Here is a 25,824-nt window from a genome sequence, read left to right as displayed (position 1 = left end):
AACAGCAGCAGCAGCACAGCTTTTGTAATCACAGTAAAAGAAGAAAAAATAAAACAATCTCTGCCATTTTCACCACGGGGGTCAGAGAATTGTAGTGTTTGGCAGTTTAGAGACTTTGATTTGTTCCAGGTCAGGAAGTGTAATGCCAACCCATGAACCCATGACACATAATATATATATATATATATATATATATATATATATATATATATATATATATAAAAAGTCACTGATATATTGATATGTCTTCATTTCTGAATTTCCCACTGGATTAATAAAGTATCCATCTATCTATCTATCTATTTATTATATTTCTTATTATATTACATTTTATTATTTCAAGTATGTAATTATTTTGATTAAAAAAATTGGGTGAAAAACACATTTGTTTTTAATAACCAATCCAGATCCCAACACCAAGAACCTAAGATCCTCACAGTGAATGGTGCATTCCCCCTGTCCAATTGCCATGCAGTTCTGAGTTTATGCAGTAGGTGGCACTCTTCCTACAGAAGATCTGTGTGTGTGTGTGTGTGTGTGTGTGTTTGTGTGTGTGTGTGTGTGTGTGTGTGTGTGTGTGTGTGTGTGTGTGTGTGTGTGCGTGTGCGTGTGCGTGCGATGGTGGAGGCTACCTTGCTGGTATTGGCTGAATATGATTGGAAATAGGTCTGCCCCGACTTACCAATGCCCATCCATACATGCGCCCTCGCAGATGAAAGACGTGTTTGTTGTTAATGGGGGAAGTCATTTTTGCCCCTCTGCTGCTCAGTCACATCTCCTGCATGGCAAAGTGAATCCACATTGATGCTGGACCGTGTGATAGACAGAGCTCAGAAGGGGTGAGGAGGCTAAAATGCCGCTGTGATTATAACAATTAGAGGGGCTGAGCGTAAAGTGGAGTGTGTTGCTCCAGGGCTCCGAGTGGCTCTTTTTTATTTTCCTTCCCTGTGATGCCGATGAGTGTCTCCGACTTGTATGGCAGCAGACAGGGATCAATGGATAATGCTGACTTTCGAGATGACTATAGATGTACTCTGGACTGCCTGAGATGGCTACTAATCCAGGATGACTATGCCGGGGAATCTTTGTTCTTGGCCTAGTCTAGACAAACAATACACACACATTCACTCACATATTTATATGTCTTACAGGTGCGATGAAAAGTCAGCAGCTTCTGAGTAGAATTGTCACTTTTCATCCCCACAAAAACACACACACACACATACCCTCCGGAGTCTTGCTGCAGTTATTCCCGCCCCACCAGCTTTTTTAATTTTTTTTGTTGATTTAACTAACAATTGAGCCAAAGCTGTACAGATGTTGTTGCTTCCATCTCTGAGTTTAAGCACGCTGAGCCATCGCCGGGAGGCAAAGCCTATAGGAACACAAACTAAGTCCTTGTGCTTACCTCCAGATCCCTCCTCTTCTTCTACCCTCTCGCCTTCATCCCGTCTCACTTCTGCTGCCATGCTGCACAAACAAAGTGGAAGTTTCCGAAGCACTAGCTGCATACATTTGTAAATGCTGCATTGATTTCTCTTTCAATGACATTCGAGTAGGTGTCAGTTACATTACCCACAAATTATCGCTGTTATTCAGTGAATCCTATTTGTTTTCATGAAACCTGGGACATATTTTGTGACTTACCTCTGTGACAAAAAAGGGGATATGTTTGGCAAGGAAGATGGACAAAGCAAGTCCTTTGAGTTTATATGTTTGCAGGGAAGATGTTGCAATTTTTTTCTTTGTTGACAGCTTACCTGACATCCTCCAGCATAAAGGGAAACATCACTCTAAGTAGAGAAAAAACAATAAATCATATTTTTTCCTTTCAGTTCAAGGATTTTGACTATTTTCTGATATCACTCATGTGCAACACTTCCTGTCTTGTAGCTGTGATGGAAGTACAAGTCCCAGAGCAGCCAGTGGTGGCGCTGCACGGCAGGGACGCCGTACTCAACTGCTCCTTCACCCACGCCAGCCCCTACAACCTTTCCGATCTGAGCATCTTCTGGCAGCTGACGGACACCAAACGCAACGTGCACGGCTACACGGGACAGGACCAGCTGGTGGACCAGGCCGAGCGCTTCGCCAACCGCACCAGCCTGTTCCCCTCCCAGCTGGGCCTGGGCAACGCTTCGCTCCTGCTGAGCAGGGTGGTGGTGGCGGATGAAGGCAGCTACACCTGCTTCGTCAGGGTGCAGGACTACGGCAGTGCTTCTCTGCTGCTGCAGGTGGCCGGTGAGTCAAGAGCTGTATCCCATGCAGGCACGTGCACAAACATTTTGGGGGGCAGGTGCTCAAACCCCCAAAAAAGGGCACCCATCGGCAAAATTATTTATGAAAATAAAAATAATAATAATAATAAATAAATAAAAAACACAGTAGGATATTTTTAACTTATATATTTACTTTTGTTAACAAACTATCAAATTATCAATTTGAATAAATATATGAAAAACTGGCAAAAACAAACAAAACAAGGCCATATTGAATAACCAAATAATATGTTAGGGTTAGTGATGGGCTCCTCTGGACCAGGTAGGGTTACTGATTCTCCCTCATCTGTTTCACAAGTTGATGGCCTGATCCAAGATAAAAGAGAGCTGCTACCCTGAGCTGCTTGCTGCAGTTCCCTGTCCTTCTGCTCTGGAGTCTCTCTTTTTTTGTGAGTGCCACGGAGCATGTTGGGGCGAAATTCTCACAAGAACTGAAATAAATGCCCCGTCAGAAATCAAAACACATTTGGGGGGAATTCACGAAAGAGAGAGTCATTTTTATTCTTAAATATTGATGAATGAAGCAAAAATTGGGCTCCAGCAGAAGGGCACTTTTCTCATCCAGGGCAAAAGGGCCAGTGCTTATCTTAATAGTTTCCCTCAACACTTTGAAATTGATCGTGTTATAAGATATTTGACCCCAGTGCTTATCCACACATGTACACTTATAGTACACAGTAAAATATGTTGTACGTTGGCTAATGTAGACTGTGATTTAGGATCATTTCTCCTCACAAGATGTAAGCAGGCGATAAACAGTCTCCTCAGGGCTGCTGAGCAGTGTTGTTGGTCAATAAGCGCTGATTGTGGTCTCTGTCATGGTCAATATGTGCTGACTTTGATTATTAGCTGTTGTTACGGTCAATCTGCTATCGCTAACATCTTCTCTGCTGAGCGACTGCATCCCCACCTTCACAGCTGAGAGCCTTTTATTTATTTATAATGATACTGTGTGCCTTTCTGTCTCACATTTCTATATCTTTTGTGAGATTGTTGCAGTATTCTCCAAGGATGGATGTGCGTTAGGCGGCGTTAATGAATAATATTTGTTTTCTCCGGGCCTGGGGGAGTGAAAACAATGTCTCCAACAGTGACAAATTGGCTCAAATTAAAGGCATTAGATTTATAGTTTTATTTTTAGCAAGCATTTACAGTTCACACTGAAGACTTCCTTGGAAATCTGCCTCACAGTGAAATTGACAATTGGAAGTTAGTGTGTACCGTGCCAAAGCTGTCTTTGTGTTGAGAGCCCACTTTCCCAAAAGCAGCTCAGACAAATTGATCTCATCTGGCTCTCCGCTCCACCCCATTGTTTGCTGTGCCCTGATTGGCTCTGGCTGTGGCAACAAAAAAAGCCTCCTTCCCCGCCACCTATGTACTCGTATTCCTGCTCCGGGGAAATGAGAGGTGTGATGTCGGCCTCGGCTGACGATTTGCCACTCACCCCCGTCCCTCCACGCCTTTCCACATGCCATAGGCTGAGTTGTCCCAAATCTCTGACCATGCCAGTTTTCTCTGAGGCCTGTCCACCTCCGCCCCCTCGACTGGCAGTGTGTTTCCTTTCCGGGAGTGGCTCAGTGCTTCGGGCTGTGTGGCGAGTGCAGGGATGCAGCGGCTTCAGGATGTACCACTGATGCTGTCTGTATCTGTGGGATCATAAACCACTGTGTTATGCTAAGCTCCCTAAGTATAATTAAGAATTTAATGGGAATCATGTCAAACATTTCCCAGGGTGACTCACTGCAGAGAATCTAACTAAATTCAGTCTGTATCTACTGTTCTCCTCTCCTCCTTCTTATACCTTTTTTCCTCCTCCCCCCCTCCCCTCCTGAATCCTCACCCACTCATCTCCTCCTCTCTTTGTGTACAACTCCTCTTTCTCTCAGCCCCCTACTCCAAGCCTGTGGTGACACTGGAGCCGGAATCCAACCTGCGGCCAGGTGACGAGGTGGCCCTGACTTGTGTGGCCTATGGTGGTTTTCCTGAGGCTGGCGTGATATGGCAGGACGGGCGTGGGCGCAACCTGACGGATAATATCACTACTTCAGTAGTGGCCAATGAGGAAGGGCTGTTCACCATGACCAGCATGCTGTCGGTTGTACTGGAGCCCAATAGTACCTACAGCTGCCAACTGATCAATCCATTACTGGGCGAGGAGGGCTTTGCGTTTGTCACCATCACAGGTGGGTGTGGGTCTTCATCTCTCTTTATCAGTGAATTTTAGCTCTTTTAAATAATGTTGTCAACTCCACTCCAGTGCAAAGTAAAGAGGCTGAAATTCACTTGCTTCCTGCAGTGTTTACAGATCAGTCTGATCAGTCTTGCATACGTTTCTCTTTTTGTTGCATTTTTTCAGATCTCACTGTGTGGAGTCTCCATGTTCTCACTGTGTCTTTGTTGTTTTAACCCTAACCCTAACCCTAACCCTAACCCTACCACAGTCCAAAGACATGTAGATTGTGGTTGAGTTGACTGTAAATTGCCCGTAGTAGTGAATGAGTGGGAATTGTCTGTTTGTTGACTTGACTGGCGAAACCTTTCCAGGGTGTACCTGCCAAATGTCAGTTGGGATTGGCTCCAGCTCCCCCTGCCACCCTCAGAGGATAGGCTGTATAGATGATGGATGGATGGATGTTTGTCGTGAATCAATCTTGTCATTTGATTTTCACTTTGTTAACTTTTCTTTGTCGGTCTAAGTCTTACAGTTATTCTGTGGCAGCCTGCCATTTTCTATCTGTTCCAACACAGTTTCATAATGATCAAAAAAAGTTTTCAAACTCATCATTATAACATACAGGATCTCTGCTCGCTCGCTGGCGCACTTCCCCATCCTCTTGCTTCTACAAGGGGATGGGATTTTCCCATTCACGTTGACAGTCAGACCGCATAGTTTCAGCTCAAGTGGTTGCAAGCAATGCAGGTCTTTCTTTCAAGCAAGAACTCATCTTTCTCTCTTCTGTGTCTCTATCTTTCAGTCTGTGAATCTGTCACTCGGTATCTGATGCACATGAGATTAATGTTGGTGCGCCCTCATGTGCCCCCTGTTACCACCATAGTTTGAATGTTTCATTCTTAAAGTCAAAGTTCAGCTCCAAAGATATGAACTAGAAATGGTGAAATGTACAACACAGGTAAAACAGTAAAAAAGGATGTTGAAGTGCTTGGTTTCCCGTGGTTATCTGAAGGAAATGTGCAAACTAAATTAGAATGAGATGTTTGCCTTGCTTTGATTGATGTACCCATGAATGTGTGACAGCCCCTAAGTGATAGATCTAATGGTCCCCTCAGCCCCAGCCACCACCCATGTCCCACTGGCCCTGCTGGTGTACTATATGTGTTAAGTGCAAGGAGAGTGCCATGTAAGGTGGGCCAAGGCAGGGTCTCTAATGGGAGCAGCACTGTGTAAAATGGCTCATAAATAAGTTGAGGTTGCCCCAGCCTGCTCTCTGGGCTGGAGCTGGTGCTGGAGCAGGGGCTGTCTGAGGCGGAGGTCAAGGCAGAGGTCAGGGAGCTGCTCCACTGGGCTGGGAAATGACTGTGCTGTCTGGAAATGGGACGGCCGATTGGCAGGGTTCAGGCTTGCTGGACGGCCGGGGGAGGGTGGCCTTTCAAACGGTTTGGTGAGCCTCCTTCAAAACAGTGTTGAAATCGTCTGTGACTATTTCCTCTCCCGCCTTGCTGGATTGATGCACTATTACAGGTTTGTTCAAAACAGATGTGATTGCTTTATTACGTTTCATGTCGTTTTTTTTTTGGTCTCCCTTATTTCCTGTCTAGTGAGATTTATTTTTAAAAGAAAAATGATAGAAGTGTCTGGATTGGTGATTTAGATTGCCATGTCTTTTTTTTTTATCTTTTTCAAGTGAAGTGATGTGAAACAGCAACAAAAATATTTTCATGTTTTCCTTTTCTTCACTTCAATGACCAGCAGTATAAAGAGAGTTAGTGGACTGGTAGCTTGCATTGTCACCTCCAATCCAACTTTAGAGCATATATTGTATATAGATGGACGGCCTAACTACATTTTCTCCCAATATCTAGATTTGAAGCCAAAATATGACGGATACTAACTCTGCAATCTTGTGTTTTTGAAGCCAGAGTCTTCTCAGCAGTGATCAAATGATGCAGCCGCAGTATTGAGGTTCCACCGATATATGTGTTCAACCAATCATGAGACAGTCTGAGCTGTCAATCATGACATTTCATTCCATTTTTGAGCAACAAATAACTAATTAAAACCAAACAAACAGGAGATTTGAATACTAGAACAAAACATGGACATGTCTTTTTAGTTTGGTCTTTGCCCCATCCATTATCATGGAGAAGGCAGTGTGTTGTTCCTGTACTAATAATAATACATTTTATTTGGAGGCGCCTTTCAAGTCACCCAAGGTCACCTTACAATAAAATAATACAAGATAAAAGATAAAGAGAGATAGAAACAACATCACAGAACATCAACATAAAAACATGTGAAGTGCAAAGGGTCCAGTTATAAAGAGTATGTCAGTTTAAACAAGTGAGTTTTGATTTGAGACTTGAATGATGTGATGGAGTCTGATTGTCTTATGTGTGGGGGGAGAGAGTTCCAGAGCCTGGGTGCTGAGCAGCTGAAGGCTCGGGCACCCATGGTACTGAGGCGTGACGTGGGGATGGTTAGCAGTCCAGAAGAGGATGAGCGGAGGGTGAGGGAGGGAGTGTATTCCTGAAGGAGGTCGTAGACGTAAGTGGGGGCTAGATTGTGGAGAGCTTTATAGGTGAGGAGAAGGTCTTTGTAGTCGATGCGGTATTGTACAGGGAGCCAGTGAAGTTGGATGAGTACAGGAGTGATGTGATCCGATGATTTAGTACAGGTGATGATCCGGGCGGCCGAGTTCTGAATGACTTGCAGTCTGTTGATGAGTTTGGTGGGGAGTCCAGTGAGGAGGGCATTGCAGTAGTCGATGCGGGATGTGACAAATGAGTGGACCAGGATTTCGGTGCTGGACTGGGTCAGTGATGGGCGGAGTCTGGAGATGTTGCGGAGGTGGAAGAATGCAGTCCGGGTGATGTTTTGAATATGGGGTGCAAATGAAAGGGTGCTGTTCAGAATGACGCAGAGGCTCTTGACTTGAGGGGAGAAGGGTACAGGGAATCCGTCGATGAAGATGGGTGGAGCTGGGGTGTTTGGGATTTGGTGATGATGGATTTGGAGCCGATGAGCAGGGCCTCAGTTTTATTGCCGTTTAGCTTTAGGAAGTTCCTGATCATCCAGCTCCGGATGTCATCAAGGCAGGTGATGAGGAAGGTAGGAGCGATGGCAGTGGTCGGTTTAAAGGAGATGTAGACCTGTGTGTAATCGGCGTAGCAATTAAAATGGACCCCATGGTGATGGAGGAGTGTGCCCAGGGGGAGGAGGTAAATGGTGAAAAGAAGGGGACCCAAGACTTACCCCTGGGGCACTCCCAGTGAAACACCCGAACACCCAGACTTCCTTAGTTGCACGAATTGTACTGCAGCCAGCCACTAGGTGGCGTTTGATACACCTGGCTTCACATTTGGGGAGCTGTCCTTTTGTCCATCTTTATGTCCAGTCTATGCTACAGACCTGTTGCCATCCTGACCGCGCACCTTGTGCTGGTGATATTAGTTAAGTATAAGTTAACTAATATATTATTTTAAAGGTTTTGCACTTGCATGAAACTAGGCGACGAATCTGTTCTTATAGATCAGTTTTAATGTACCAGAGTTAAAGGAGTAGTTTGCTGGGAGGATTAAATACAATATTTGTGCCATTTTTTTGGCTTTGATTGCTGTTTTCTAAGGTCATGGTCAGAGTCACAGCTCTGCTGTTTCCAAATCCGAAAAAATAAAGGAATTAGTGTGTACAGACCGAGTCAAAGATAAACACCAAGAGAAAAACAGATTTAAAAAAAAGAGGTCTGGCTTAAGATCAATGATGTTGTTGAAGTGTGAAGTCTTACCGACTGAATAAAAGACGACAAAAGAAGCAAATCCGCAAAAAAATGGAGCAAATCCTTTAATTAAAACATTGGTGATTTCCAGCACAGGGTGAACATGAATAAGAGTCATTTCTCAGTAGGAGCACAGCTTGAGGATAGCCAAAGTTGTTGGTAAACACACAGAAGATTTACAGTATTTTTTTGGGTGCCGCGATACAAGGAGGTTTGTTTTAAATGAAAATGTATTTACGTTTGTTTACAACAGCTGGTGTGTGCTTAACAGCTTCTGTAATTAATTTTGACCTAGCAAAACTCTTCTGCTGGAGTAGCAGAGTGTGGAGTGTGCCGAGCTTGTGTTGATATAGTGAGCATGCTCCGCTGTATACACACACCGCTGCACCACACACACTCGGGCACTGGAGAATCCTATTATGAGAGTGGTGGAAATCTGCTTAAAATTTGAAATGGCCTATGAGAGGGAGTGAAGGCAGCGGAGAGTAAGAACAGAGAGCGAGATGGGGGCGGGGGGGGGGGGGGGGACGGGACAGGCGTGTTAACATTTCACACTCTTCCCAATCTCTGATTGAAAAATTACAATTGTAATACAAGTCTCCCCCAGGCAGAACAGGAGTTTGACAAGGTTAATTTTGACAAAATGAACCCTTTACTCACACTGAGCGGAGCACGAGCAGGAGTCGCACCTCCAGAGTCTGCGTTAAGTCCTCCATGTTAATCTCACCTCTTTTATAGTCACCAGCGATTCAACCACTGTGCCAGATAACATCCTGAGTGTCAACAACGTATGCACACGTTCCATGCACAATAATATCATCATATCAGCCCGACAGATTCGGCTTTTGTGTGGCAGATGTCGTTACCGATGTTAGGGGGCGTACTGATGATACCAAATATATTATGTATGTTATATATATTTCGAAGATTTGGCAACTATTCCAAATCCATTTAAAATGTCATTGTCAAACTCTTATAACAAATAAATGTATTGAGGCTTTATATTTTACAGTTTTACCATCAACTCTATCATGTAAAACTACAAATTAAAAGGAAACACAAATAGAGGTTTTTATGAAAAATAAATGTATTTTTTCTCCATTTTTTATTCTGCAAAATAAAGGTTTTTCATATCAGCAATATCGGCAATCTAAAATGCTGATACCGATGCATGGCTGAAGCGCTCACAGCCTGCAGAGTGCTGGTCAGTTCGGCAGCCAGGCTCTCTGGTAGACATTGTTTTTGTGTTGCTTGGATATTGATGGATGTGGCAGAGTGCAGCATGGCTTCGTTGCAGGGAGACCCATAGAAACAGCTGGTGTTAAAGAACGGTCGAATTTGGAAACGAACAGCCTCAGTCCTCAAATGAACCGTGGCCTGTCTACTCGCCTGATCAGCCTGCTAGTGTACCAACGCCCCCCTCCTCCTCCTCGTCTTCGTCCCTTTCCTGCTCTACCTGTCCTGTTGGCTTGCTCTGTCTCACACTCCCAGCCTAGTGGCCACTTTGTTCTCCTTAGTAAGAAGAATGTTTTTGCAGTTTCGGGGGATCAAGAGTCTACATCCTATAATTTTTTTGTGATCCTTTTCTGAATGTGGAGCTTTAGCTATGTGTCCTATCGACTGGAGCTGTGTGATTGCGGCTTGTTGTCTGATGGCTGTGTTTCAGGGCCTGTCACCAAACAGTCCTACACCCCCCCCTCCCCAGCACCGACCCCCACACCCGTCTACTTACTCTCTCTCAATGAGGATGGCGCCATATCCCCAGCACCACTCTGCTGGCACAGCATTTACAGAGAACAGCGAGCGAATGGAGATAGATAGAGTGGTGGGGAAAAGAAAGGAGATAGAGAGATGAGGCAAGGCGATAGAGAGAGGGAGCTATTGGGAGACCGGGTAAGGAGGGGTGAGAAGTGGATGACAGAGAGCAAGATGGAGATGAAAACGTTTGCTGAGCTCAGAATTGTGGCACTACAGCCTGACAAGCAGCAGATGAACACACTGACGGGGAAGGGAGATCACCTCACATGCTGGAGGAGGCTTTCTGCTGAATCTCACATAAAGCCGGTATTCGCTGGTTTTCACTGGGCAGTGCTGTGGCTCGATTGTTCGCAATGTTGCTTTACTGTAAGGGGATTCCAGATTTGATTCTCAGTCTCAGTCCAGTCTGTGTTGCACTGGCATTCTTTCCCCAGGCTTTTGTGGTTTTCCAGCATATGCCCCTTATTTCCTCAAACTTTCCAAAAACATACAAGTAGACAAACGTTATACAAAGTCCATGTTAATTTAGTTTGTTTGTCCACCAGACCAAATATTAGCTGAAACGCTGAATTATGCTCAATGCTCCCATACTGCCAGGAATGTGTCTTGACTGACGTGCTGCTCGGAGGATCTATTACACAATCTGTGAAGTTGGTTAATGTTTAGGACTAACTTTAAAATGTTATTAATTGGTTTATAATTCATAGTTTCAGCATCTTGGCAACTAGTGTACCAACAATTCTGCTGACCTTCCAAGTTGTTGTTCTGACTTGAGATGACGTTCACACGAATTTCTTAGTCTTGTAATCATGTTTCCGATTATTCCGACCCCACACAGACTCGCAGTTCTGTTTGAGATCTGGATATGTTATGGATGTGGTGACTAACGTTTAGCCTCTAGCCCCAAGCGAAGATGAGCAGCACACTGCAGAGGACTGGTGAGCTCACTTTCTTTCTAACTCCACATTCCAAACTTGTTTATCAGCCCTTACACAGCTCTTCACACTTCAAAAAAATCCTGTAGACAGACTTTTGTGTGTTAAATCAGCAGAGTTATCCTCTAAAACAATACTCTCATAGCTCATGTGGATCAAAGAAATGATGATAGTGGCCAAAACCTACCTCAATTTTATTAACGAACCTGACCGAGCCAGAAAGAAAACCAACTGAGACTAACCTGAACCCTAATGGGATTGTGTTTTTTTGGTGTCAACAACACAAGACTGAAATTTCCAGGATTACATGCAAGTGCAGCATAAAGAAATAAGTAGAGAGCCAAAAAAATTTTTCTGACAGGTTTGGACCTGACGGATGCCGATGGGTCCCAACAGGCTCTAGACTGGTATCCACACTCTAAAAGGATTGGCCAACGCAATCCACTTTAAAGGTCCAGTGTGTACGATTTAGGTGAAAGGGTTCTATTGGCAGAGTGATCATTGAAATTGTACAAATTGTTGTTTTGTTTGCCTTAGAATTGGCCCTTTATATTTAACTACGTTATATGTGCATAGGGAGCGGGTCCTCTCTACAGAGGCTGCCATGTTTTTTACAGTAGTGCAAACTGGACAGACTAAACACATTTTAAGTTTGTATGACAACTGAAGCTACCACAGGTTCTCTTTCATGTTTGTAAGGGGAGGGTGGGGTGAGGGGTGTTCAGCTGCAGCCTGTCCCTTCACCACTAGATGTCACTAAATACTACGCACCAAAAGAATACACACTTATTTCCATTTTCATTCCCTCGTTTGTTAAGAAACATAATTGGTGGAGAGAAATGCTGCACTTTTCACCTGTGTGTTCTCCACCACTCGCATAATTGTTCACTTTAAAGGCAGATAATTCCAGTTTCTTTCAGTGAGTCTTTCTCTGAGTCAACGTATTCCTCAGCAGGTATAGTTCTGTTTTTGTGGGGCACATTTCCCGAGGGAAATGATTATTGTGAAGCAGATGAGCGCTAAACCAACCTTCAGCGGATAAATCAAGGTTAAAATAACATCTTTAATTGCTACATAAACATTGACCTTTATCTTGGAGATGGAGTCTAACACAGGTGCTAACGGTAGGTGGTCTACATGAGAGTCTAAAGCCATTCATTACGCTGTTTTTAGCTCCTTTTGTGCCCCCTTTACTTCACTATATTATTATGTCTTCAAAGCTTGATCCTGACAGCGTGTTGCCATCTAAATAGCTACCTGCCGAGCTGGGGTTTGCCTTAGATGGGGTTAGGGAAACAATATTGTTTCCTCAGTGAATGTTTTCTCTGAATGATGTCTCTTACATTATGTTTTTTTCTTGAACAGAATTAGAAAATATTTTGTGTCAGTTTAAAACATTTAAAATCAGAATAAAATCATTTCTGTGCAAGCGTTGAAAAAGGCTGCTTCAGAGGTTCTCTTCATCGGCGTAAATGTTGTGGTGAAATTGCACTAATTGCGATTATTCTTGAAATCTTTTACAAGCATGTTTGCACCTTCCTCTGTTAGCCTCTGTTTCATCAAAGGCTTGGTCAATCATCTTTGGGGTAATCTGTTGCCGAAAATCATGTTTTTGTATCAAGCTCCTATAGCAAACTACTGTGCCCTTCTTTGTTCTTCACTGAATGAGGACTAATTTAAATGCAATTAGCAGTGCCTTCGGAGAAGCAGAAAAAAGCAGTATAAATGAATTTGTTTTCAGTATAGCAGAAAGCAGGCAATCTTCCCGACGGAGCAGTGTATTAATTAGTGTCCAGTGCACAAACAGGCTTCTTTCTCTTGCTGAATGCACGCTCTGTCTTATCAGGAGCCCAGTCGGGAGAAAACAAAACAAACAGGCAGATAAAGTGGTGTAGGCAATCTAAAATACATACAGGTAGGCAGAAATGGCACCATTGTGAGCACATTTATTCCTATCAGGATTATTAAGTCGGGCCACCCGCCACTGCCGGTGCTTGGAAGAGGTTTGACCCTTCTCCAGTGGGCCATCAGTATAGGACATTTTATCCCTGTATTATGGCCAGGCCAAAGTTATTTGTCATGCTCGCCGTCTTACTGTTTGCAGCTCTGAGGGATTGTTCGGATGGATTCAGTCGTGGGCAGTTTCTGGTGTGTGTGCAGTTCTTTCAGAAAGTTTAAATTAGCTCCTCTTGTTTGGGATGGGATTTAATTCTCCTTTATTCTAGCCTCATGTCCGCCATCTTGACTTTTAAGCTCAAAGGATCAAAATACTTTTGTTTGTCACAATTAAAAGCAACATTGTTATAGTATTTTCCACCTATTTACTCCTGTCCTCTGTACTGTGTTTGTTCCAGAAGAAAATGCCTCTCAGAGTTTATAAAGTTTGAATGAATTTGACGCGCAATTCATTCAAATATATTTAAATAATCCCATATGCACACGCACGCAGTCAGACAAGTTTGTGTTGTGGTACCTCCTCCATCGCTTCACTTGGGTAGAACGCTTATTGGTGAACCTGCAGATTTGTTCATGTTCAAGAGCAATCAAATAGTAGTAGTAATGGTGGCAGTAACAGTAAGGCAGTTGTGAGGTGCAAAGATGACAAACAGCCTTACCTCTGTAGGTTACTTGCAGTCTATGGTGGAGAACATAGGATATTTTGTCAGCTCGCCTCTTAGATGCTTTTGTGTCCTGATGCCAGTTTTGAATGTCTTTGCTTGCAAGAATCCTCCATTTCAATAGAAAACAGATACTGGCTTGCCTTACTGATAGGTCAAGAGGACCTTCAATAGGTCAAAGTGACAGTGAGCGCCCTCAGCTGGATCACAAGATACGCCTCCACAGATGGGCTTCTAGGCTGTATATGTTGAATACCAATAGGTCATTATAGTCTGTGAACTAGCTCATGCATGTTTGAATGAAAGTTTGAAAGTCTGATAAATAGTGACGGCCCTAGTCCATTTATGCCTATTTTTTGTATTTTTCTACTTGCATCAGCCATAAGTTTATTCCTGTCCTCTGGTGTGAGCCGAACCAGTGTCCGTCTTTGCTCCAAAACCATCACATCATCGTGGTGTGATTTTACCCCAGCCTATCACCTTCCCACATACAGCAGTGTGACATCTTTATGTCAGTCCACAGCCTTGTAGAAACCTGACTCTCTCTGTCCTCCCTCACTTTCCTTTTCAGGACATTGTATTTATGATGGCAGTAAATGCACAAAAGCCCTCTTTGTTATCGATCAGGTTCATTTTGATTTGGACTCAGAGCAAGGACTATCACTGGGACCGGTGGGGGCCCTGCAGTGTACATTTCACACGGCTCCCTCTAAATCCTGTAAGAGGGATTGGTTTCGGGAGGTCTGGCATCAGTCTTGGCTTCACAATACAAAATCATATTAGTTTCAGCGTTTCAGAGTCACTGGGAGAATAGCCACCAACAAATGGCTGGGCACGCCTTCAAAGTTTGGGTATTTAATTATTCAGCCCGTTTATTTGATGTTTAAACTCTGCACCTGATAACACCATGAATTATTGTCCTGCAAAGGGTGTTTGCAACCTCAGTAAATTGCTTTGTTCTGTGCATGCAAACAGTCCAAATTAGTGGCTGGCTACACACAAAGAGCATTGTCTAGCACTATAATGTGTTTTCAATTAGGAGGCGTTGAGAGATTTAGCTTATTCTCGGGGTAGGTGGCTCTTTTCTTCTATAGCTCCAGAGACCAGTAATTGATTGCCAAGTGTGAAATGGAAGTTAAGAACGGACTGAGTGTGGCTGTGTCCCAGAGGAGAGAAGTTTGAAGTGGGTGGAGAGCTCAACTCGCTCACCTCCCTACGTGCTGACAGCTTGACTTGTGAATGCATACGCAGCCACTGACTCACTGCACAATAAGAAACGCACCTATCACACAGCCCTTTGTGTCAAGCCCAGTGTCAAATATCACATTAATGCCTGCGATTAAGCCAGGGTGCCGTCATTCTCCTGATTATACCAGTTTGAATGGACAGCAGCCAAGTGACTCACATCCCCTTCTGGTCACATTAGTATCCTGCCGCAGCCTTGGACAGACTGTCCACGAGGAAACCATCTCGCTCCTCTCGCCTTATTAATATTGCCAACTGTGTTTAATTTCATCACTCGCTCTTGTGGTGTGTGATGCCGCTGAAAGTTCAACTCTTCATTGACAGAGGCAGTTCGGTGACCCTCACCACAAGACGCTGTCATATCTATAATGTATCTCTCGGAATGCTATCAGCCACTTATTCCACTGGATGAAGAGTGATGCCCATTAGTAATGTCGGGTGGTTTTCCTGATGTGGTTGTTAGAGGGGCTGAGCAATCCAAACAGGGTTATACTCCCAAGTGTTTCAGAGGACAGAGACTGTGAACCAAATAAATTCACTTCAACTGACAGAGTTTTGATAAAGAAGTGGAAATGGAGCCAATTTAACTAGTTTATTGATAAATTAAACGTTATTAATACAAATAGTGATTTTATTAGACTAGCGTTGTACTAGTATGAGAATAAAGTCTACATTTTATGAGAATAAAGGAAAAAATAAGGAAATAAGCAGCGAGGAGAACCTGTGCAAATGGAGCGCCAATTCTTCTGGTTTTGTCATTGTTTTTTGAGAAACCCCTTTGTATCGCACAGAGATGTACCCAAAAATGTTTTGCTCCACACACATAGTATTGTCCAAGTCTGTGCGGTTCTTTCTTCAGAAAAGTTTCTTGCACAATAAAAGTCCTGAAAGTAAAGATGCTTCACATTCCTTATTTTAACATAGGTGACAGGCCAATCTCCAAATTAAAACTCATCCTTGTAATATTAAGTCTTTATTCAAAAAACTACACCAGCTAGACTTGAAACAACAAAGTGGCTAGTGTGGCTATTTCCATAGCTCACAAACACACAATATTTTACATTTTGTGCTAGGGCTGGGTGATATGGCCCAATCTACCAGCCCAAGTATAGTGTGAGAGGGGGCATGAGAAGACAGAAGCAAAACTCAAAGACAATTTTTATTTTTCATGCTGACGGCTTAAAATATTCACCTCACAATTTTTACTTGATGGGGGCGATATAGTCGCGATACATCAAGTATATTCAATACCCCCCCCCCCCCCCCTTAATTTTGTGCTGGTCGGGACTGGAGCAAACTACATGTAACCAGAAATCCGAACGTAACCAATTGTTTCTCACTAAGAGACCAAATAAGCCTGTTTCCCAAGATGTCAACATTTTCCATAAACATATCATAAACACCGTCTAATGTCCACAACCTAACATTATGTAACATATGTGTTTTATCACACATTTTTGCACTATGTGTTGTATATCTTTAAAGTGATGTCTCCTTCTCGATGATATTTCTCCTTCAGGATCCCACGTATTTATTGCGTCGTTGTAGTTTGTGTCTACACATAATAGCAAACTGGAGAGGTTGAAAACTGATGTCCTTGGATTTCAGTATGTCACGGCATCTCAATAAAGCCACATGACTTAATGTGATGACATTGTCAGCGCGTTGATGTAAGTTGTTATAGGTTTGAAATATGTGCTGCTTCAGCAGAGTGATGACTTACATCCAGAGATGAAAGCAAGTGTGTCCTGTTTTGTATTATGTGCGTACCATTGGAAGAATTAGTGTCGGTACTCCAAAGCAGGAGGAAGAAGCTGTCAAGGTTATAGAGTAAAATAGGATTCAAGCTGTAATCCTGCACATTGTAAATCTGCCACTGATTCTACAAGAACATCTAAAATAATGCTCATCCCAGTATTTACCTCTTATCTATCAAACCCTTTAAAGCTAGGGGCCGACAGCTTTAAAGACAACAGCAACGTGCGTCGTAATGGTGTCAAAATATGATAAAAAGGGATCAAATGAGGACACGCTCAATTTTAAAATGTGCTTCAAGGTCTCCCTGTTATTTTGGAGCTTTTCAGGCCATAGGGGTTCACTGTGTAATAAAAAAAATAACAAAACAGAGTGTCAGGAACTAGTTGCTGAGAGAGGAAATGATCATCCACACTGTAATGTATATGATATAAAGCTACCTGTGTAGAATGCATTGCAAACATTTGGACCGTTTTTCATCACATGAAATAAATTCAACTTAATTTATCGTGTCTCAGTGTTGGAAGTAGTTTGCGCTCTAAAATTGGGGAAACAATGTTAAATTGTGACCCTGTTCAGTCTCACCTAGGAACCACCAGTGAGTCTCATTATGCCAGTAACTTATCACCTCCACAAGACATTCAAGGGTTAATGCCTTGCTCAAGTACAAATAAACATTAATCTGCAGCACAATTGGATGTTCTCTGCCAGGCAAACTTTTAAAAGCAGCTTTTTTTTCGTTGCCTCTCTTTTACCTTATTCTGGATTTATCTATTCAAGGCTTGCAGCCAGACTTGCAAAGGAAGCAGCCAGAAATTACTGTTTTTTATCACTGTAACACTCCCTTAGACTTTATCAAAACCTACATACATGGCTCTAGGCCCTGTGTAGACTTCGTAAATGTGATGATAGATTTCGGTATTTGTATATTCGCTCACCTTACTTTACTCAATGTCTTGTGTGAAAACGGCCAACCTTGTGGGACATTGGTATGGTCACACAGTCCCCGCCATCAGCTGAGCATTTTTCACAGGCTAAATAACTTTACCACCCACAAGTTGTGAGACTGCGATTAGCTGTACTCCACACACACACACACACACACACACACACACACACACACACACACACACACACACACACAGATAGAGAGTAATATTTTTTCACTCTGTCCACAATATCATGAAAAAGTGCTGGAAGGAGACAAAGTATATTTAAGAAATAGGCCACGAGAAGCTGTGATTCTGGAACCGCTCTGAGACAGGGTTAGGGACTCTTCTACAGGAACTGTCAAAGCATAGCCCCAAGTAGCTTTTTGCTTTTGTAAAATGACTGCAATAAAGAAATTGTGTAAATGTGCTGTAAATGTTACATTTTTATGTCATTTCAGTGATAAATAATGACACTCTTAACAGTTTAAAGTGGTGATTTTGGCTTATAGGTATTTTAGAAGACCTCAAGCAATGAAGTGTTCCCCATTAATTATCTAGACTGTGGCAGCCCACAATATTCTAATTTGTCCCACCAGAGTTTCATAATGAAGCAAAAAATGTTTGACACTTCTCATTATAACCTAAGAGATCTGTAACTTGGTGTGCATAACTGTATATGCAGCGCTCTATGCCGTGTGCTAGCTCTTGCTAAGACGAACTGCCACACGCTCGCTCCGTGGTTCATAACATGTTCCACCGTCCTCGCAGACAGTCGGACCTCAGAGTTTCAGCCGCAGTTGCGACATCAATGCAGTTTTTTCTCTTACCTGAGAAATGTTCTTTCATTCTTTAGTCTGTGTACCAGTCGCTCGGAATCTGCTGACGTGAGAGTGACAGAATCCCTGCATGTGCAAATGCACTCCCGTTACCACCACAGATTGGATTAATTCTGTGGGGAAACACTGCAGAATCAATCAGTTAGTGAAGAAACTGTTTTGTTTTAAATTCAGTAATTTAAAACGCTGTAGCTGAGCATGTAATGGACATGGTTAAGGTGTGTAAAGGCCTACAATCTTTGAAACATCGACTTCTCTTACAATTAAAATTCAAGCGAACACACTGCAGTAATTTATTAGCTGTGAGTTAAGTGGTTGTAAAAATGTCAATGTGAAATAACACCAAACTAAATGTTACAAGACTAATGAGCATGTTTAAGTTATAACTAGATATAATAAAAAGGAACCCACAGAAACTCCTCCCACGTACATGTCTTGTCTGCTGCCACTGACAAGCTCATCACACTCTTAGAAAATCTTCGAAAAAGTAAACACACTTTTGTTTCTTTGAGCAGAGCTGATGAGTGTTGAAAAGGTTCAAATTGTTGGTAAGGAGAAATGTCCCTGCTGCCAGCAGGGGTGCTGTTCAGTTCAGCTAATCCTGACTTCTGTAAGCAGCGATTGCGTGATTTCAACAGTGTTTACAAGTAAAATAAACAAATAATCACATGAAGACGTTCGATTTGTTTCTGAGACGAACAGCAAATAGGAACGAGCCGACCTACTCCAAAGTCTGAGCCCATCTCGAGTGTATTAAGAATATTCATCTGTCTCAGTAACCACCAAAGACTGTGCAGCGCAGAGGAAAATGAGAAATGCTGTTTTATAATGAGAGCCTTAGGCAAAGACATACAGAGACATGTCTTAAAAAAAAAAAATCTGTCATCATATATTCTCCTAGTAATACTGCAGTGGGAGAAGCATACTAAGGATGTGTGCTCTTTGAAGAGATCCAGGCAGCTCTCTGATGTTTTAGATGGAACTTGCATTGCTTTGTGATAAAGGCTTAAACTTATATCCTGTTGTTTGGTATTTATAGAGATTGTGTCAATAGTCCCCACAAGGGAGACATTTTAATATTGTCTTTTTTTTTGCTGCCCGGTTTTACAAACACTGGTTTTTAAAGGTCCAGTGTGTACAATTCTGGTGAAAGGATACTACTGGTAGAAATTGAATATAAAATAATCGAGAGTTTTTTTTGTGATGTGTGATCATTTCAAGTGTACGAATTATTGTTGTGTTTACCCTTGAATTGGCCCATTTATATTTAAATAATTTATATTCACTTGGGAGCAGATCCTCTCTGCAGAGTCCACCATGTTGTTTTTATTTCAACTGGTTACCACAGGTTCTCTTTCATGTTTGGAAGAAGATGGTGAGGTGAGGGGTGTTCAGCTTTCAACATGCAACTTCATCACTAGATGTCACTAAATTCTACACACAGAACCTTTACAGTCCATTGTATATATTGATTATATTACTTTCAATATATCTATCAATATAATCCAATGAACCTATGCTTATGAATGTAATAAAATAATCTCCCAAATAACATTAATGAATATCATTACTTGGTTAAACAGTGTCAAACAACTGAGTCGAAGGAAATAGCCTCTTAGCTAATTACGGCTACCCAAAGTGCATATGGTCTGTCTGGAATCCAGGAGGCAGTTTCTGTTCCGGTAAATGGGAGGGGGATGTTTGCAACACATCAGAGATCACAGAGGTTGTCATAGGAAAGCATACACGTCTGGTTGACTCGCACAGCGACACAGATCTATGTGAACAAGGCATATGGAGACAAAAAGAAAATGTGACATACTTACAAAAAAAGTGCAACTTATCCTGACTTAAATGGATGGTTCAATAAATATCATGTTAAAGTTCACATCCTGCATGATATGTCTCACCCACTTGGCACCATAATGATGCAACACAGGAGTTGTTTCAGCAATAGGTGTGTTCACCTCACAGACTGACTGCAGAACGTTTCAAGCTGCTAGTGTTCAGGGATGGAGATGAGCCATGTTTGGTCTGGTCTTCCAGCAGTAAAGGGACTGCATATTAGTGAATTGATGTATTCTATGTTTAATGAGCCCTTTTTAGTCTTTTATCATCTGTCCTTATCATACACATTAGGGCTGAATGATTTGGGAAAATAATCTAATTGAGATTTTTCCCCCCAAATATTGCTATTGCGACTTAAAATGCTTTTTTTTTATTTTATCCTCTTTTCCCCCCAAAAAAACTATAATGAATGATTTAAATATGACCAACACAATATTAGATACATTTACTGTACAATATTCTTTCCCACATTTTAATTTAACGGCTCATTACAGAAACAAGAACAACAAATCAGTGTGCATTTAAGTAATTTAATCAAAGTCATTTTAAGTATAAACACAAGGCATGCACTTTTTATAACCTGTTTGCAAAATTTATCATCTTGAGAAAAATATTTTTTAAATTATAGGTGTCTTACTGTGCCCAAGTCAGTAACATTTCCAGTGTTGGGAAGAATACTTTCAAAACGTATGCCGTTACAGAATACATGCCCAAAAATGTAACGTATTCCATTACATTAACTAATCTGAGTAACGTATTCTGAATACTTGGATTACTTCCACATTCAATTGCATTTATGATTGTTGGAATGCGGCGTTGTTATAGTCAGTAGAGCATCAGCAGTTTAAACTCTGTCCGCCAGCTGGATAAGCTGGAAGGGCAGCTTGTGGATCAGCAGCTCCGTAGATTCCCGTTCATGTCCGGGTTGCCGTGCAGCGGTATGGAGGCACCCGGCCTCAGCAGGAAGAACCCCATGCTGAACACCTCCGTCTCGTAGATGTGCATGTAGGTGACCGGGGGGCTCTGGAGCCCGGGTTGCTTTTCCGGGGAGTGATTTTCAGGTCCGCCGCCCGCACCGCGGTCAGCAGCGGGATGAGCTCGCTCTGTGAGTCCGCCACGTCAGTTGAAGACTTTAAGACCCTATAGGTCAGGGCTATTCAACTTCGCCAGATCAGACAATCACGGTGGGTGTGAGGGCCGCACAGAATATTAATCAATTAATGGCCAAAAATTTAAAACAGTAATTTATATTTCCAGAGGTAAACAGACACGCATCTCTTTTCTTTCACTTTATAGTCAGTAACAGACTGTCATTCCATTCCAAAACACAGGAAGGCTATCAAGCTTTAATACAGAAGTGAGAAAGTTACACAAAGAGTGTTTTTCTGACATGTCCATATCCACAAATGTAGAAAACAATTTGAAAATAGTATAATAGTATTCAGATATCAGATTAACAATAAATGAGCCTGTTGAGGAAACAAAAACAATTCCAAGCAGAAATTAGGTAGTTGCAGCAGGTTCATATCCCAAAATGCATAGTGTGAACTGAACATCTTGAAACAGTATCCATCACAATAATAGTAAATAAGTCTTCAACAACATTTCCTAGCAGAAATAAGGTGCTTTGCAGGTTCATATCCATGAACACAAACAGCCAGATGAATCTGGTAAAATAGGATCCACCATATTAACAAAAAATTGGCCGACTCATAAACAAGCCAAAAATAAGGTGCGTATAGCAGGTTCATGTCCATATTTGTTAAAGGTAAGAACTAAAACTCCAGTCAAACCAAAATTGAGACTCTTAAACCATAACATGTTTGTAGTCTGTGCATTTACAGCTGGATAGCATCACATGCCTCAGAGTATTTAAATAATACACAACTAGCTTAACTTATCAGAACTCTGATGTTTCTAACCTGTTTAACTCAGTGAGAGAAATGACATTGCCTTGATTTGGCAATTTCAACATAGTTTGGCTCATAAGTAGTAAGGGCAACCCTGAGACACTCTTGTAGCTTTTCATTGGTCATGGAGCAACGTGCCCTTGTTTTAATTGCATTCATGTGAGAAAAGCTAGACTCACACGTGTAGGTGGATCCAAACATTGTTAGTATTAGCAGCGCCACTTTCCTGAGTGTGGGGTACTGGTATTGGCTAACATGGTTACACCAAAAGTTCACTGCACCCTTAGACAGCAAGTGCTGCTTTAAAGCAAATGAGGACTGGACATCAACCATTTCCATCTGAAGGATGCTCTCATCAATGCAAGACATTACCTCTTTTGCTTTTACACAGAAGTCTGCCTCAGGTTTGATGGAGAATGGGTCACGCAAACTGCAGTACCTCAATAGGAATACTGAAGCTCTGGAATCTCTCAGTGAAGTTATCAGTCAGTTTTCTCATAAAGTTTGTCATGACTGGAGTTATGTGTGCCTCAGGTGCTGCATTCATGAATGCACGGAGTTGTGAGAAGTGCAGCAATCTTTCTGACATTAGGTCTGTAGTGAAAATCGTTAACTTTGTTTTGACGGCGCACAGCCTCTCAACCAAATTAGCGACAGACTTTTCCGCCCATGAACTTCCAGATTCAGAGTGTTCAAGTGTCCAAAAATGTCACACAGAAAGTGGACTTCTGCCATAAATTGTTAATCCAACATTCAAGAAGTGTGCTGCCCGTTTGTGTTTACACGTGCGAAGGAAAGACAAAATCTCCTGGCGGAGTTCACAGAAACGAGCCAAAACCTTTCCTTTGCTGAGCCACCCGACATCACTATGAACCAGCAAGTCAGTGTGATCTGCAGATGCGTCAGCAAGCAACATACGGAAGAGGCGATGTTGAAGGCTGGAGGTTGAGCGGATGAAATTCACAGTGTCCATGGTGTTTTTCAGATCGCCGCTGAGCTTTGCCCACAGTACCGCTTGATGAATGATGCAGTGTAAAAACTGCATATGCGGGGCCACGGCTGCCAACCTGGCCACCAGCCCTTTCACTTTACCGGTCATAGCCGGAGCTCCATCCGTAACCAACAAGCAGACTTTTTGTAAATCCAGTTCATGCTCGTTAAAAAACGTGAAAATCTTTTGGAAGATCACTTCACCTGTAGTGTGTCCCTCCAGCGGAACGAGCCCCAGTAGTTCCTCCCGAAAGCGCACTCCGTCATAAAACCTCACATACATGCACAGCTGGGCCACGTCGGTACAGTCAGTCGATTCATCCACAGCGATAGACATGAACTCTGCTTTTTCGAGAGTTTTCCATAAGCGTTAGCTAGCGCATGTGTTTCAGTGGGCAGCCAGACCAGAGCCATAGTGAGTAGAGGGTTGCGGCAACCAATTCAGGTACGTAACATTAGACGTAAAACAGTCTATGGACGTTACCATACAGGTTCGGTTGAGGCAAAAGTGGACCTCAATGGCTCTGGGTTAGATGTGTCAAAGTAAGAGGCGTGTCCGTTATTTTTTTTTTTTTTTTTTACCAAGCTACACTGGGTTGCAGGTAGTCTTGCGGGCCATAGTTAAATTCAAACGGGCCGCATCCGGCCCTGGGGCCGCTAGTTGAATAGGCCTGCTGTAGGTGATGCAGGCTTGCTTCGCTAACTTCTTGATCAGAGGACTTTTGTGGTCCCACGGCATTCTTGCAGCCCAGTGCCTTACTCTCTTTCGCACGTTTTAATCGCGCACGTTGAGATTAGAAAATCGCGTTTAATCATATCGAGATTTTATGGCATGTAAATATGCAGTCATACAATAGTGCTACAAGCAGCATCATAATTTAAAGCTGCAAGTATTAATGTTTTTGTTCCGACAGTGGATAAGATGAATTAATGTAATTGGAAAGAAGTTGCCTGTGGAAAAAAACGTGAGAGAGTTGTCGCTTGAATATCAGAATCAGAATCACAGAGTATTTATGCCCAAGTAGGTTTACATCTACAAGGAATTTGCTCTGGTTATTGGTGCATACAATGAACAACACACATAAGAAAAGCAATACAAATAAACAATATATATTTTTACTCACTTTTTCTAATATTTATGCAAAGTAACATTTATTTAGACATAAACATATCTACATAAAATATATATAATAGATAAAAGATATAAAAAGTGAAGTAAAATGTGAAATGCAAGACAGTGAACAGTGTCAGATTGCAATATGCAATGTAATGCAGTATAATATAATATAATATAATATAATGTGTTAATAATATAATATGTTATCTGTGCTATGCATTTCCTATCATTTCTGGGGTTCATTTCAGTTCATTGTTTTGATGCTGGACTGTTTGGTGCAGTCTCTCTGCTCTCCTCATTTCCAGCAGCAGCGGCAAGCAGCTGTTTTCAAAAAAAGGCTCTGATAAACCCACTGTAGGCTACTTGACCGGCGCTAAATGGCAGGCTGACAGCGCTAGCAACTACCTTGTGGGCAGTGAGGCATTTAGCAGCTAAAGAGTAAGATACTTTCCCCAGGGGCCGGATAAAAAGAAAAGAGCCAAAAGGAGAGTGAATATTGAACTCATATTTGTACCGTGGCCAGTAAAACAACTACAAAACCGAATGAATGTGGACCTGCAGGGAACTCTGCCTCTGTAACATTCAAACTCAGCAACAGTGGAATAGGATCATAAATATGCCTAATATGACATATATATGTCTTGTTTACAGCTTGTCAAATGATAAATATTCCTTTAAGAGGAAAAAAATGGTAACAGGAACAAAGTTAGCTCAAGAAAAGAATCAAATTTGTTCGAGTTTGTTCGGCAGGATCGATGCCTATCCTCTGTTTAAATGTCTATTTAGTCAAACTACATCTTCTGTTAAAGATGTACATTATTTAAATATATGCATTAGATATATGTGTATACACACATATCTGTGTAATGCTCACACAGACCAGGGTCTGTCGGGGTTCTCCTCCGCGGGGACTGATGGTCCGTGTGCAGACATGAAGCTGAGCCGTTCAGTTGCTAACAACATCGCTGTGCTGCGTTCAGGGTAACTCAGATATCCCGACCTCCTGCTACATAGAGAACATGCAATAGTTTTCATCAATGAACATACACACAGACACATACAGACACACACACAAACAGACAAAGGGATCGTGGAGGGGCTATTTTCTAACAAAGCTCCACAAACAGCTGTTTTAAGTTATACCTGCTGTTTCAACCGGGCGACACACACAGAAACAACGACTCGGGTTAGCCTCCGAGTTCATCGTTTTCTATTAACAGGTGCTGCGTTTACCGGGCCGAAACACACACACACACAGAAGCAACCGATCTCTCCCCCCACCTCCCAGTCCGATGCTTCCCAGCCGGGGTTCCACATGCAATAGTGCTGGAAATACGTTCACAAGCAGCCATTCCAGAAAGTGCTGCAACTTTAAACACAAACTAACAGCAAGCTAGCGTTAGCCCGCTGCTGCTAACCGTAGCGGGACAAACACAGGGGACACACAGGCTGGAGACTTGTCACTAATCGATAATGATCCATGATGAAAATGAGACATACCCTGCAGACGTGGGGAACCCTGAGCTGGTAAGACGTGGCTGGCTCTCAGGTGTGTGAAGCCAGCGTGAGCATCGCCAGCCTCGCAGTGAGCCGCCCGGGTACAGCCGGGATCCAACCTGCCACCGAGCAGCCGGCTGCCACTGCCGC

General features: G+C 42.5%; 1 protein-coding gene across 4 annotated transcripts in view; it reads left to right on the top strand.

Moving 5' to 3' along the window:
* cd276 (CD276 molecule) overlaps positions 1–25,824 on the top strand; it is a 77,094-nt gene that overhangs the window by 17,148 nt on the left and 34,122 nt on the right. For all 4 annotated transcript variants that reach the window (XM_062388526.1, XM_062388519.1, XM_062388542.1 and 1 more), the window contains exons 3-4: positions 1,894–2,241; positions 4,166–4,462. In XM_062388526.1, the coding sequence (XP_062244510.1) occupies positions 1,894–2,241; positions 4,166–4,462 (645 nt within the window). The remainder of the gene's footprint in view (positions 1–1,893; positions 2,242–4,165; positions 4,463–25,824) is intronic.

This window comes from Platichthys flesus, chromosome 1 (assembly GCF_949316205.1).
Source record: "Platichthys flesus chromosome 1, fPlaFle2.1, whole genome shotgun sequence".
Lineage (NCBI taxonomy): Eukaryota > Metazoa > Chordata > Actinopteri > Pleuronectiformes > Pleuronectidae > Platichthys > Platichthys flesus.
Note: the sequence above shows the minus strand (reverse complement) of the source record. Positions and strands in the feature narration are given on the sequence as shown.